At 50.9% G+C, this 15,417-nt stretch overlaps 1 protein-coding gene across 3 annotated transcripts in view; it reads right to left on the reverse strand.

Moving 5' to 3' along the window:
• The window catches only part of lin-28 (protein lin-28 homolog), a 213,063-nt gene that overhangs the window by 116,953 nt on the left and 80,693 nt on the right, over positions 1 to 15,417 (reverse strand). Inside the window, exon 1 of one of the 3 annotated variants that reach the window (XM_077632072.1) lies at positions 884 to 1,756. The exons of the other annotated variants lie outside the window; for them this stretch is intronic. Within the exon in view, the coding sequence (XP_077488198.1) occupies positions 884 to 908 (25 nt within the window). The 5' untranslated portion in view covers positions 909 to 1,756. Of the gene's footprint in view, positions 1 to 883; positions 1,757 to 15,417 lie in introns of those variants that run through there. 3 annotated transcript variants of the gene reach the window in all.

Raw genomic sequence — 15,417 nt, forward strand, 5'->3', positions numbered from 1 at the left:
AAGGAGCAGGCACTTGAAGCGGCTATTTTCTGAACACTTCACAAATTACAACCAGATCGCAAGTTTTGATTGTAGAACATTCTCTGAAGTCTCATATAACATGAAACTAATTACTTCAGCCATTGTGAGCTCCAAAGTCCTAGCCCAATCCTGCCTTTCTTGCATGTCTGCAGAGTGGCTTCTCCACTGAAAACAAAGAATATAGACAGGGATAATGCAATAATCCTATTCCAGTTCTATTCCAATTCGATATTTCTGGCCTTCCATCGCTGGCTCAAGCGACGGCAGGCCGCATTTATTGCCGGAATGGTGCAGGAACTGCGGAACATAAGCGAAGGCAAAAAAAAAATGAAATAGTATTATTCCGATTTTCCATATGAATGAAGTCAACATCCATTGAACGCAAGAAAATCTAATGGGGTGTTACTTCTTTTAATTTACTTATTTTAAAGTTGTTTAGGGTAGGAAATTGCTCACTTCTTTTCGATCACTTTTACAGAATGTCCACGGAAAGACAACCACATTACAGCGCCGGGATTCGAACCCACGATCACGGCATGCCGCGTACGGTGTTATACCAAGTGTAATACTATTTTAAATCCTCAAAATTCAAGTGCGACGCAAAAGTAAAAACAAGCTTCGGGACTGAATGCTTGGCAGCCTTTTCCCGATGTGCAGGACCTCTGCCGAAAGGAGACGCCCACATTCCGCCAGGTTCAGCTACTTCAGGGGCGGCGTGCATTCGTCACAAACTCCCAGCGCAACAGGCAGGAAAGCACGTGCGCCCTATGCAACAGCAGCGACCGCGAGTCGAGGCGTGGCCCTCGTCACGCTGGTCGCTTTAGGGCGAGCGAGTTGCAGGCAAGCGTGTGCATCTCTGTACCTGGCGTCCTGGTCTGCGAGGACATTTGTCGGTGCAGCCCGCTAGCGTCGTCCACGCCGCCGATGATGAGGGCGACGGATTCTGCGCCCCGGTCTTCGTCGTCGTCGTCGTAACGCGGTCCCTTCTTCGGAAGGTCATCGAGGCCGGCGACGCCCCCGTTCACAATCGGCGCCGAATTCCATTGATGCGGCGGCCTGCTGCGGCGGCGGCCGATGGCAAAAAAAAAAAAAAAAGCTAGCCTCGCCGCACGCACGGGAGAGAAGCCGTGCTCCTCTCACACTCGCGCCTTCTCTCGCAAGAACGCACACGCGCACACGCTGCCGGCTGAGCAGGATCTGCCACAGACACACACACACAGAGACGCGCGCGCTAGAACACGCGCACGCAACGCGATCTTCGGATGTGTGGGCCGAGGCAACGAAATCGCCGGCCGGCCGGGATTCGCGCACGGGCCAGAGCTTGGAGTCAAGGGCCTCGGGGTCTCGCGCACGCCTCCGCGCACAACCAGAAGACGAAGAAGTCGATGATTCCTCCCGTCTAGAAAGGCAGACCGCGTGTGTGGCTCGCTAAGGACGGCAGACGACAAAAGTGCTCGCTGGCAGCGGCTGCTGCGGTGGGGGAAGTGTACAGAGACGCCACTGGAGGCAGCAGCGGCAACGGTGTGCCGCTCGTGGTGGACGCGCGAGTACGCGGATACCTCTCGGGGCGGTCTCCGTGGTGGAGGAGAGAAGATCCTTGCCGCGGCACAATCCTCGGATGCAGCAGCAGCGGTGGCAGGTTCCCCTTTCACTCTCTTCTTCGCTCGCTCGTACGCATGCAAACACGCAGCAACGTTGGACCCCGTTCGAGGTGGACCAAGTCGAGGATGAGGAGGAGGTCTTCTCGTTCAGAGAGGATGCCGCCTCGAAAGCGAGAAACAAAACGAGATCGCGCGCGCTGCTGCCTGTGGCTGCTGCCCGCCTCAGCGGAGGTGGGGGACGGGCGGACGTTCGTCGCGGGACGGCCCGCCGGTTTCCGGTTCCGTCGTCTGCTGCCGCCGCTGCCGTCTCCTCCTCTGCTATTTCAAAGGCGAAGGAGAGCGTGCGCATGCCGCTCCGCCGAGACACCGAGAGGGCACGTGCTGAGCACGCCTCCTTGCACCATCTGCAGAGGCACTATGAGCAGCCGTGTCCCCCCTCCGCGACTCCTTCGGAACAGGTGAACGACACATACCCGGTGTGAGCATGTGTGCGCAATGGCTATCATAACGGTTACTGTGAGGATTACGGTCCTTACAGACCAGGCGAACAACACATCCGATTCGTGAGTGTGTGGCGCATCTTCCGGTGTGACGGCTATCGTGACGGTTAGCACAAAGATCACAGTTCCTTCATAACATGTGAACGACAATTCAAGTATCTTCATTATGAGGATGGCTCACACCCGGTTCGTGAATATGCGCCGCATCGCCCGCCGTAACGGTTACCGGGCATATTGTGGTTCCTACAGAGCAAATGAACACAAACCCGGAGCGTGAATGTGTGCCGCTTATGGTTTTCGGGGGCCGTAATACGTGCAGATTCCTCGGAGGGTATCCCGGAAGGTATATTGTAACTCCTACCGTAACGGATGCCGTAACGAGCAGCACACAACGGCTACCGTAACGTGTGGGTGGAGTCTAAAGTGTGCGGACCACAAAGCTGAGATGTAACTGCGCTGGTGTCATAACGAAAACCGCAGTAGATGTTCCCGCAAGACCGTAACCGTAAAACTGAAATGTATGTCTTGCCTGTTAAATTTAACGAAGCCGAGGTGTCACGGCACCTTCACATCAGAGCCGTTCCACTTACTTTCGGCGGCTTCTGTACGCCGTATTGGATGGAGTGAAGAACGTCGTAACGCATGCCATAACCTGCGTCGTAACGCCCCAACGTTTTCTGCAAGTCAATGGAACTTAGCCACCAAAAATCTCGCGGTGACTGCTTTGTTTTCATAGCGAAAGTAAGGTCCTTGCCCAACATGCGACCAGTTCGTCTTCGCATACAGCCGCCGCTAATCTCATTCCAAACGAAGGCATAAAGTGCGTTGGTTGATGCTCGCATGTAGCTGATTGTTGGCACCGGCAGTGGCGGTATGCTATGCGCCTTACTTGCAAAAAAAAAAAAAAGTTCGTTGGGCACCTGTAGTTTTATACTACACAGAACGCCATCGCTAGCTTCTGGAAGCTCATCAAAGGAAAAAGCCCTCACATGAACGCCGTATACATTACAGAAGGCAATGCACAGTGCACAGTGATGGCTTCGCTGTCCTCACTTCTAGCGCAGTACTTCTAGCACTTATTTTTCCTTTTTTTACCTTTTTTAATTGATGGGCTTTCTGCCACATCTTGATGCCTTCATCTGTCTCGTTCTTTATGTTGAACGCCTATAAAACGCAGAAGAAAAAAAAATTCCATATGTTCATATCTGTTCCTAAAACATGCAGAAAAACGTGTCTTGGTCTGGACAATTCGTAGCGGTAGTCTGCAGTAATGCGACGATTGAGGTTCTCGGGTATACAAAATGAACTCTTCCCATGCAACACATTGGAGAGTTTTGGCACAGCTTATACATATTAGCGCAGACGCCTACTAGATTGCCGGACGCCAACTGCACACGCGCAGTGGCTGATGGGACGAGATCGGCGGAGCCACTGCGCCCGTCTACGCTATAGTATACATCTTCACTATGCTGAAACTTTCTATTTAAACGGTGTCTTCAACACGTTATCACTCGCGCCTGAAGCAGCATTTTGTTTCTAAATGCCACGGCAATCATAGCGTAAATGGCTCTAAAACGTGTCCGCAAGATCAGTCGCGCGGTTGTCTTCAAGGGCCTGCACTCACAATGCGACGCGAGCAGTAAGCACGGCTTGATAGATGGCGGGCATCAAACAGCTCCTTCATAACCGTGAATAGCGTGGAGAGCAATAGCACGCGGGCGTTTGTGGTGAGCCGGGGCGTCTATTTTTGAGCGCATACACAGTGGCGGGCCGCTCCTCTTTGTCTGCACGTTTTGAGTTTTATATAAGTGCCGCTCGCGCGAGTTCAACGCCCAGAAAGGAAACGTTCCGCGCGGGTGCTTGACGCTAGCGCGGCTTCGGGAATCGCACCGATTTTTCAAGTGCATACATTTATTTAATATACTTAACAAGCAAGCGGCGCGCGTTTCGTCAGCCCCTTTTACACGCATTATTACAAGCGCACTAAGAACAATAACTATCATGATGACGATGATTAGTGGTAGTGGCGGTCTTAGTACCAGTAGCACAGGAGTAGTAGCGTTACTACTAGTAGTAGTAATGGTAGTGTTCGTACTGGTATTAGCATTAGCAGTAGCAGCAACTATGATGGTATCAGGAACACTAGTAGTTGTTGTAGTAATCATAGTATTGATAGTAGTTGTAGTAATATCACTAGTAGTAGTTGTCGTTGTAGTAGTAGCAGCAGTAGCAATAGCAGAATCAGTATTAATAGTTGTAGTGGTGGTGGTAGTAGTAGTAGTAGTGGTAGCAGTAACAGTAGTCGCGGCAGCAGTATAGAAGCAGGAATGGTAGTAGCAGCTGCTGTACTAGTAGTAGTAGTGGTAGTAGCCGCAGTTGAAGTACTGAACTAGTAGTAACAGTAGTTTAGTAGTAGTAACAGTAGTTTAGTAGTTGCAGCAGCAGTACAGAAGCAGTAATAGCAGTAGCTGCCGTTGTAGTAGTAGTAGTAGTAGTAGTAGCTGTAGTAGTAGTAGTAGTAGTAGTAGTAGTAGTAGTAGTAGTAGTAGTAGTAGTAGTAGTAGTAATAGTATCAGTAGTAGTAGTAGTAGTAGCCGCAGTTGCAGTACTGAACTAGTAGTAGTAGTATCAGTAGTAATAGTAGTAGCTGCGGTTGTAGTACAGAACTAGAGATAGTTTTAACAGTAATCAGGAGTTTTAGTATTAGTAGTAGCAGTTTTAATATTAGCAGCAATAGTGGTAGTAGCAGTTTTAGTATTAGTAGTAATAGTAGTAGCAGCAGTTTTAGCATTAGTAGTAATAGTAGTAGCAGCAGTAGCAGCAGCAGCAGTAGTAGTAGTAGTAACAGTAGTGTAGTAGTAGTAGCAGCAGCAGTATAGAATCAGTAGTAGTAGTAGCAGCCGTTGTAGTAGTAGTAGCAGTAGTAGTGGTTTTAGTAGTAGTAGTAGTAGTAGTAGTAGTAGTAGTAGTAGTAGTAGTAGTAGTAGTAGTAGTAGTAGTAGTAGCGGTTGTAGTGCAGAACTAAGAATAGTTGTCGCAGTAGTAAACAGGAGTTTTAGTATTAGTAGCAGCAGTTTTATTATCAGTAGTAATAGCAGCAGCAGCAGTTTTAGTATTAGTAGTAATATTAGTAGCAGCAGTTGCAGTAGAAGCAGTGGCAGTAGCAGCAGTAGTGATGGTGGTAGTAGTAGAAGTGGTAGTGGCGGTGGTAGTAGTAGCAGTAGTAGTAGTTGTATAGATGAGGGCTCCGGATTAATTGCGAACACATAGGGTCCTTTTACGCCTTCCTAAATCTCATGAAAGGTTTTTTTTCACAGCTCACTTCTGCATTAAGGCTGCCAGGGTCGGGAATCGAGACCGCTACGTCAAAGGGAAGGCTGGGATTTTCTTTTTTTTTTTCCTGCCAATGCAACTAGTACACAGCCAGCACCAAGCAAGGTCACATTTAGGGTACGAAGGGGCGGGAAGGGGCAGCACTCCGCCCCTTTGTGAGACAGAAATTCTGCAAACCCCTACGAACTCATTATTGTCCTTTTTTTTGTTCATAAAGTAGAAAAATTCGTTGCCCACATGCGACAGGCCGTCCCGCCAACCACCTGCTCCAAAAGTTCTCTGGCGCGGAATTTGGCGGCAGCGGATAAAATCGTCATCCCATGAATTGCTGTTCGACACTTTCATGCCTGTTCCCTGTTCAGAGCGAAAATGACTGGAAGCTTAAGACGCCTCAAGATGCAGTTAGTGTCACTCACCGCCGCGGCCGCCTTTAAACGATATACGAAATTAGCACGACCTGTGAGTCAGCGTGCAAAAAGGGAACGTGCATCACCGCAGCTTTGCGCAGAACCGCAGGTCAGGTGAATAAAAAGATGAGTTCGCGCATTCTTCTTGCTTTTGCTTGTTAGTGAAAAAGCGGACGTGACTCCTGCGTGACGAACCTTTCGCAAAAAAAGAAAGGCCGTGGCAAGCAAAACTTGGCGCAAAACAAAATTATCGCTGAATAAACCAATTACCTCTGAATCATAAAGCTGTTCAACAACTTCACTGTGCTATACCCTAATTCTATTGATACAAAGCTTTTTCGCCAATAACATGGCAAGTTCCACTACCCTTCTCCAATGCACGCCACCCAATCTCGCTTCTCCCACATTATGCACTTGGCCATTAATAAATCATTTTGGTCATCTATCCCAATATCGTCCTCTAGCGGTCAGACATGGCTTAACTATAGTCGAATACAACTCAAGAACTAAGCGGCTTTTTCCCAACAAAGGACCCCCTTCCAACCAATAACGTCTGCCAATTCTGATGACCCAGCTAGCGGGCAATGCAGGGATTGGCAGATGAAAGGGGGATATTTCCCTGCCTCCATGTTCGGGGATAGCCATCCTCTCTGCATTGTCGCACCGCTCCCGGCATTGTCACGCTAGACGGGTCATCAGGATCGGCCGACGCCATTGGCTGGAACGGAGTCCTTTGAGGGGGGAAAAGCCGCTTCGTTCTTGAGTTGTGCCCTACTATAAATTACTGCAATGAAACTGCTGTAATTCAAGAATTCCCGGTAAGCCATCGAAGCAGCACCGGGGTTAACCCGAAGTTAGGAGGGTGCGAAAGTACCTATAGTTCCTGAACAGGTACACGGCGTGCCAAAACATCGTTGCAAAAGAAATGCGCGAGCGTTGCTGAATTCAGTCCACTCTGCACGAGCTCTATTGCATGAGGTTAATACGCGCGCAAGGCCAAAGAGCAACCGAAGCGCGTTTGGGTGGCAGCGAAGATTCGTGTCGCGCCTAGGGGCGGGGCTTCCCTATATACCGGGGCCGCCACCTGCGAAGGAGAGCCAGCTCTTCGGTGGAGGAAGGGGATCGTTGTGCCTTCGCGTGTTGCCAAACGCCACCGAGCGGCCGCTGCGGACTTGGCAGATTCTCGGCTACCGCGGCACGCCGACGGTTTTCCACGAACGAGTGATTCACGCTCTTCGAGGAAGGAGCGGAGTAAACTCTGTTGCGTTCGATTTCACGTGACAACAACGATGAGGAGGATGTTTGCCTTTTCTGTTGCTTAGTGGATTCGTATTGAGAAAAACACTTATGCGTGCGTTGATGCGTGTCTGTGTGCGTGTGCGTGCGTACGTGCGCGCGTGAGTGTGGTTGCTATTTTTCAGTTTATTTTACGCATCGAACTTGTCTCTGGTGTGCAGGTATACCTCCAGAAAAGCCCGCAATGGAGAGATCCTGTATTGTCCGTCTGCATTTCAAGAACGTAATCCTTCAGCTACGCGTAAACAGATCTACGGGATTCTAGACCACGAGTAAATTGTACAAAATTCGTAAATGCAGTAACTGCATTCCAGGGAGCAGAATACGAAAATTCTCTCGTGAAACGCCACGCGATCATGCGAATTATGCTGACATCATTCAGCTGATTTAAGAATGATTTATGATTTAAGAACTACCGCATCGTTGGCCTAGTGGTTAGAGCATCCGCCTTGCATGCGGGAGGTGCGGCGCTTGATCCACAGTGCCTCCAGGCTCCTACCGGTGATAAAACGGGTAAAAGTTTTCCCCCTGGCCTGGTGCACGGCTTCTTTTGGGAGAAACGCTTGGGTAATAGGTCATTGACCGTATACCTTGAGTAGATTGAAAAAACCTTGTATCATGGCGTTCTTTAGCCACAGATGCCCTTGCGCCATAAAAATTCATCAGCAAAAGTAAGAACCACGGGGCTCTTGAACAGAACTAAAGCCACGGCTGCAGAGGTAAAGCTGAAATATGGCGTCAGCTTTTCGAGGCCTGAGTTTGCGCAGCTGCTCGCAGATTGGAAAGATTTCCTACTGGTCGGTAACCATAGGGAATTGAGGACTACAAATTTTCCATAGGAGGATCAGGGTGTCGGGAGAGCAGGGAGTTATTCGTGCACGAGAAAAGCTTTGCAAATCGGACCTCCGTTCGGCTGACACTCTTTACATTTTGCACAAAGCAACACGTTTTTAATGATGGAGGAAGCGTAACTGCTTTGCTGTCGGAGCAGGGGTGAGCAACTCCTCGTAGCCCCGTGGAGAAGGGGATATATACTTACACCACGCTTGTTGCTAGGTGCTTTCGCGGCACCACACGATTACGTTAGATAACCAGCCGGTCAACAACCGAAAAACGGTTGGTACGAGACTCGAACACCAGTGAAAGGATTCACAGTATACGTAATGCAATTCGTGAGTGTTTTTTTTTTGCTACTGTTGATTGTCAGGACTGCGCTGCTGTCCCTTTGGCTATCACGGCATTCAGCACACAGGTGGTGGCCAAACATGCAGCACATTTGCTTGAGACCAGCACTGTAGATGCGACCGCTTATTCTCGCCGTCATCCAAGACTTCTCCTTCACTGTTCGCGACATCACTTCCGTTACGGTTTATAGGGGGTTTAACGTCCCGAAGTGAGCCAGGCTGTGAGGGACGACGTAGTGGAGGGCTCTGGATAATTTAGACCACATGGGGTTATTTAACGTGCACTGTCATCGCGCAGTATACGGGCCTCTAGCATTTCGCCTCCATCGAAATCCAGCACACAGGTGGTGGCCAAACATGCAGCACATTTGCTCGAGACCAGCGCCGTAGATGCGACCACTTATTCTCGCCGTCATCCAAGACTTCTCCTTCACTGTTCGCGACATCACTTCCGTTACGGTTTATAGGGGGTTTAACGTCCCGAAGTGAGCCAGGCTCTGAGGGACGACGTAGTGGAGGGCTAAGGATAATTTAGACCACATGGGGTTATTTAACGTGCACTGTCATCGCGCAGTATACGGGCCTCTAGCATTTCGCCTCCATCGAAATCCAGCACACAGGTGGTGGCCAAACATGCAGCACATTTGCTCGAGACCAGCGCCGTAGGTGCGACCGCTTATTCTCGCCGTCATCCAAGACTTCTCCTTCACTGTTCGCGACATCACTTCCGTTACGGTTTATAGGGGGTTTAACGTCCCGAAGTGAGCCAGGCTGTGAGGGACGACGTAGTGGAGGGCTCTGGATAATTTAGACCACATGGGGTTATTTAACGTGCACTGTCATCGCGCAGTATACGGGCCTCTAGCATTTCGCCTCCATCGAAATCCAGCACACAGGTGGTGGCCAAACATGCAGCACATTTGCTCGAGACCAGCGCCGTAGATGCGACCACTTATTCTCGCCGTCATCCAAGACTTCTCCTTCACTGTTCGCGACATCACTTCCGTTACGGTTTATAGGGGGTTTAACGTCCCGAAGTGAGCCAGGCTCTGAGGGACGACGTAGTGGAGGGCTAAGGATAATTTAGACCACATGGGGTTATTTAACGTGCACTGTCATCGCGCAGTATACGGGCCTCTAGCATTTCGCCTCCATCGAAATCCAGCACACAGGTGGTGGCCAAACATGCAGCACATTTGCTCGAGACCAGCGCCGTAGGTGCGACCGCTTATTCTCGCCGTCATCCAAGACTTCTCCTTCACTGTTCGCGACATCACTTCCGTTACGGTTTATAGGGGGTTTAACGTCCCGAAGTGAGCCAGGCTGTGAGGGACGACGTAGTGGAGGGCTCTGGATAATTTAGACCACATGGGGTTATTTAACGTGCACTGTCATCGCGCAGTATACGGGCCTCTAGCATTTCGCCTCCATCGAAATCCAGCACACAGGTGGTGGCCAAACATGCAGCACATTTGCTCGAGACCAGCGCCGTAGATGCGACCACTTATTCTCGCCGTCATCCAAGACTTCTCCTTCACTGTTCGCGACATCACTTCCGTTACGGTTTATAGGGGGTTTAACGTCCCGAAGTGAGCCAGGCTCTGAGGGACGACGTAGTGGAGGGCTAAGGATAATTTAGACCACATGGGGTTATTTCACGTGCACTGTCATCGCGCAGTATACGGGCCTCTAGCATTTCGCCTCCATCGAAATCCAGCACACAGGTGGTGGCCAAACATGCAGCACATTTGCTCGAGACCAGCGCCGTAGGTGCGACCGCTTATTCTCGCCGTCATCCAAGACTTCTCCTTCACTGTTCGCGACATCACTTCCGTTACGGTTTATAGGGGGTTTAACGTCCCGAAGTGAGCCAGGCTGTGAGGGACGACGTAGTGGAGGGCTCTGGATAATTTAGACCACATGGGGTTATTTAACGTGCACTGTCATCGCGCAGTATACGGGCCTCTAGCATTTCGCCTCCATCGAAATCCAGCACACAGGTGGTGGCCAAACATGCAGCACATTTGCTCGAGACCAGCGCCGTAGATGCGACCACTTATTCTCGCCGTCATCCAAGACTTCTCCTTCACTGTTCGCGACATCACTTCCGTTACGGTTTATAGGGGGTTTAACGTCCCGAAGTGAGCCAGGCTCTGAGGGACGACGTAGTGGAGGGCTAAGGATAATTTAGACCACATGGGGTTATTTAACGTGCACTGTCATCGCGCAGTATACGGGCCTCTAGCATTTCGCCTCCATCGAAATCCAGCACACAGGTGGTGGCCAAACATGCAGCACATTTGCTCGAGACCAGCGCCGTAGGTGCGACCACTTATTCTCGCCGTCATCCAAGACTTCTCCTTCACTGTTCGCGACATCACTTCCGTTACGGTTTATAGGGGGTTTAACGTCCCGAAGTGAGCCAGGCTGTGAGGGACGACGTAGTGGAGGGCTCTGGATAATTTAGACCACATGGGGTTATTTAACGTGCACTGTCATCGCGCAGTATACGGGCCTCTAGCATTTCGCCTCCATCGAAATCCAGCACAGGTGGTGGCCAAACATGCAGCACATTTGCTCGAGACCAGCGCCGTAGGTGCGACCACTTATTCTCGCCGTCATCCAAGACTTCTCCTTCACTGTTCGCGACATCACTTCCGTTACGGTTTATAGGGGGTTTAACGTCCCGAAGTGAGCCAGGCTGTGAGGGACGACGTAGTGGAGGGCTCTGGATAATTTAGACCACATGGGGTTATTTAACGTGCACTGTCATCGCGCAGTATACGGGCCTCTAGCATTTCGCCTCCATCGAAATCCAGCACACAGGTGGTGGCCAAACATGCAGCACATTTGCTCGAGACCAGCGCCGTAGGTGCGACCACTTATTCTCGCCGTCATCCAAGACTTCTCCTTCACTGTTCGCGACATCACTTCCGTTACGGTTTATAGGGGGTTTAACGTCCCGAAGTGAGCCAGGCTGTGAGGGACGACGTAGTGGAGGGCTCTGGATAATTTAGATCACATGGGGTTATTTAACGTGCACTGTCATCGCGCAGTATACGGGCCTCTAGCATTTCGCCTCCATCGAAATCCAGCACACAGGTGGTGGCCAAACATGCAGCACATTTGCTCGAGACCAGCGCCGTAGGTGCGACCACTTATTCTCGCCGTCATCCAAGACTTCTCCTTCACTGTTCGCGACATCACTTCCGTTACGGTTTATAGGGGGTTTAACGTCCCGAAGTGAGCCAGGCTGTGAGGGACGACGTAGTGGAGGGCTAAGGATAATTTAGACCACATGGGGTTATTTAACGTGCACTGTCATCGCGCAGTATACGGGCCTCTAGCATTTCGCCTCCATCGAAATCCAGCACACAGGTGGTGGCCAAACATGCAGCACATTTGCTCGAGACCAGCGCCGTAGGTGCGACCACTTATTCTCGCCGTCATCCAAGACTTCTCCTTCACTGTTCGCGACATCACTTCCGTTACGGTTTATAGGGGGTTTAACGTCCCGAAGTGAGCCAGGCTGTGAGGGACGACGTAGTGGAGGGCTCTGGATAATTTAGACCACATGGGGTTATTTAACGTGCACTGTCATCGCGCAGTATACGGGCCTCTAGCATTTCGCCTCCATCGAAATCCAGCACACAGGTGGTGGCCAAACATGCAGCACATTTGCTCGAGACCAGCGCCGTAGGTGCGACCACTTATTCTCGCCGTCATCCAAGACTTCTCCTTCACTGTTCGCGACATCACTTCCGTTACGGTTTATAGGGGGTTTAACGTCCCGAAGTGAGCCAGGCTGTGAGGGACGACGTAGTGGAGGGCTAAGGATAATTTAGACCACATGGGGTTATTTAACGTGCACTGTCATCGCACAGTATACGGGAACCTAGCACTTCGCCTCCATCGAAATGCCACAGCCGCGGCCGGGACCGGACCCGCGTCTTTCGGGTCAGCAGCCAAGCGCCTTAACCACTGAGCCAATGCGACGGTTTTTCGCTTCCGTTACGTGAAGGAACGTGAAGCTCTCATAACAACAATTGCATCATAGAGGTTTTACAAGGAACACTTCCCCTTCATATTAGTGTTTGTTATAGTAGCTGCTGTTCGTCTGTCGTGGCAGAAAGTTCAAAGCGAATGTCATCACTCCGTTATCACGTGGTATACTTTCAGCCAATGAGACTATTCTGACCATTGCCGTGATCGCCTGGTCGCCAGTGAGAATGCGCCAGAAGGGTTGAAATGCGGGCCAGTTGGTTCACAGTAAATTGAAAAAAAAAAGTCACAAAAGACAAGGGCAAGAGAAGGAGTGTTCACGCCACAATGATTTTTTTTTTTTTTCAGAATACGGCAGCTTCGTGCGCGTGATCTGAGTCTGCCATGACTAGTGGGCTAAAGAGGTGAACGGTGATCTGCGACAGGAATGAGTAAAGAGAGAAGTCATGGCTGCGCTCACCTCGCTGTGACTGGCATTACTTTGCCTGGGATGAAGGGGAAAATTCCAAGTGCGAGACTTGTGCCTGCAACCCAAACTCAAGTCTGCCGGCGCGGCAACAGCGCCGCGTCTTCCCCTGGCGGAGAGAGGCGAAATTGAAGGGAGCGCGCAGAGTCGTGTTTAACCGCGCGAAACGCGCTTCGCGCGCAACGTTCTTCCATGTTTCTGCGTCTTCACATGACGCTGGAAGTCCTTACTGTTGTCAGTGTACAAATTTGACGACGAAGTAGGAACCGCCCGTGAAATTTCACCGCGTCCTTGGCAAGTGGCGCGAAAAGCAGAGGCGCAAAGCGCGGATCGCAGCAGTGCGCGAAGTCTAGTGTTTGCTTTGCAGAAATGTCGGCTTAATTCGGATCGCCTAGTAGTACTAGTAACGGTAGGCACATCTCCAAGGCTAGCACGAATGCTGGCATTGCGCACGACCCACTCATTGCAAGCGCGTGAGGGGGAGACAATGCATGCCATTAGTAGACAGGTTTAGATGAATATGACAGTACCGTTGAGAATAGCAGGATGAAAAGTTGAGCTCTTATTTTTATTCATCTCGAATTAGCAGGCACGGTGGAAGAAGAAATACGCTTTCAGCGCTGAGTGAGTGTTGCTTCTCCATGTTTTTGTGCTTCATGTTTTTCGCGGTGCTTTCCAGTGCGAAATGGCACTTAACGACAGTTTCCATTAAGGTTATAGCGCGTGCAAAATCACGATATCGCCGCTAGCGATCTCTGGTTTTACCTGGAAAGTACGGCGCGATAAGCAAAGCGCCGTCGCCTGATTTGTGAGCGCCTATGCACGAGCGGCCGCTGATTAAGTACAGGTTAATAACGACATGTAAATCAGCAATCCTTTACATTATTGTACAGCAGTGCTTTTGGCGAGGCTGGATTTGTTTTTTACTGTTGCCTTAGCGCGATGGTCTTGACCTTCATTATGCTCGTCTATTAGTTTACTAATGCTATTATTCTTGTATTATGCGTAAAAGATAGCACCTACGATGCACTTGATCATACATTTCAAGTGGACGCTTAGCGACCTTGACAATTAAATCAGCGCGGCTTGTTTGCTTTCGCATCGATGATCTCTGTTTTGCTCTCATTAATGTTGCGAAGCATTGCTTTTACTTTAGAAAATGTAGTACAGCAGTGCAGCACTTAGAGAGAACGTAAAAAGAGCGTCGTAATCGTGAGACAAACCTTTATTTTCGAGCGAGCGCCACCTTGCAAGACAGAGACCCAAGCTACCCAACCCAGCTTCCACTTTATGACATTCTCAAAGAGGGCGCTGACTGCTCGCTTCATAAGCGCCACCTGGCCGAGTTTGGTATCCGTATAGACGCGCCGCTGTTGACGTCCTGGTATGTGGTAATCGGGAGCTCCGGCGCTCACCTAGCATCTCTAAGGCAACAATGCACAGGTAGGCCTGAGCCATGAGGGACGCGGAACATGGCCACCAACCGATAATGGGCATGTTCCATCTGTAGAACATGCCCGTTTATTCAATAGTCGACATGCTACGGAACGTCCCCGCTGTCCAAGGATGGGCGTGTTCCATGTGCGGACCACTTCCGGCTGCCCAAGGGTGGCAATCGTCTGTCGTTGCAACGAGCCCACTGTCCGCAGGCGGGCATATTCTATCTGTGGAATATGCCCGTTGTACGAGGATTGGAACCGTCCATCTAAGGTCATGTAGCCTGGTGCATGGTGCTCCCATTCGGTTAGGAAAAGGTCGCATTAACAGTCCCTTCACATCGTTGCGGGGGCGAAAAGTCTGCAGACCAGAGTAGGAATTGAGATTCTCTGAATGGTCGGTGGGGGTAGGGAGATGCGCACCTCTTGCGTCAACGGAAAACCACCAACGTTGGCCACAAACTGGCGTCCGCGTGACGCGGAGACTTCGCACCTCGCAATTCACGTGCGACGTCACCGTCAGTGTACACCCGACACCAGGGGGCAACGGTGGCGATAGCGGCGACGACACGGCGGCAACAACGGCGGCGGCGTCTCTGTGGTAGAGGCGATCTTTCGGGGGGAAGGGGGGACCTCCTCCGATTTCACGGGCGCCGCCACCGGTCAGCTGCGTCGCGGCAACAGGAGCTGCTTCCCGGCGTGGGGCACCGAACAGGAGCCTCGCGTCTTCCTGCCGCTGACTTGCACGATATACGAGCGGCTGTGCACGAGGCGCAGCTGCATTTGATATCCGGGCGGAAGCCCAGGGGGGATGGAGAAGGGGGGGTCCCGGTCTCGCTCGCGTTTCAACGAAAAAACGCAAATAACGAAACAGAGCGTTGGTGGCGATAATAAACACGCCTTTACAGAAAGAAAGGAAGCAAGGAATCAACCAGCGTGGTGTTTGAGAAAGCCGAGACGAAAGCACGTGAGAAGAGCGGCGTCTGAATGGAGTTGTAGACGTGTAGTAGTGGTAGTAGTAGTGGCGGGCGTTCGTGTGAGGCGACGCGTAGGCAGGATGCATGCTGCTACTGTGAGGGACCGCCGGCGAAGCCGGCCACCCCGGCTTTTCCCTTGACTGCTGAGAAGAGATGGGACAACGAGTTCCATTTTGCGAATATTCGCGACGGGT

Source organism: Amblyomma americanum, chromosome 7 (assembly GCF_052857255.1).
Source record: "Amblyomma americanum isolate KBUSLIRL-KWMA chromosome 7, ASM5285725v1, whole genome shotgun sequence".
NCBI lineage: Eukaryota > Metazoa > Arthropoda > Arachnida > Ixodida > Ixodidae > Amblyomma > Amblyomma americanum.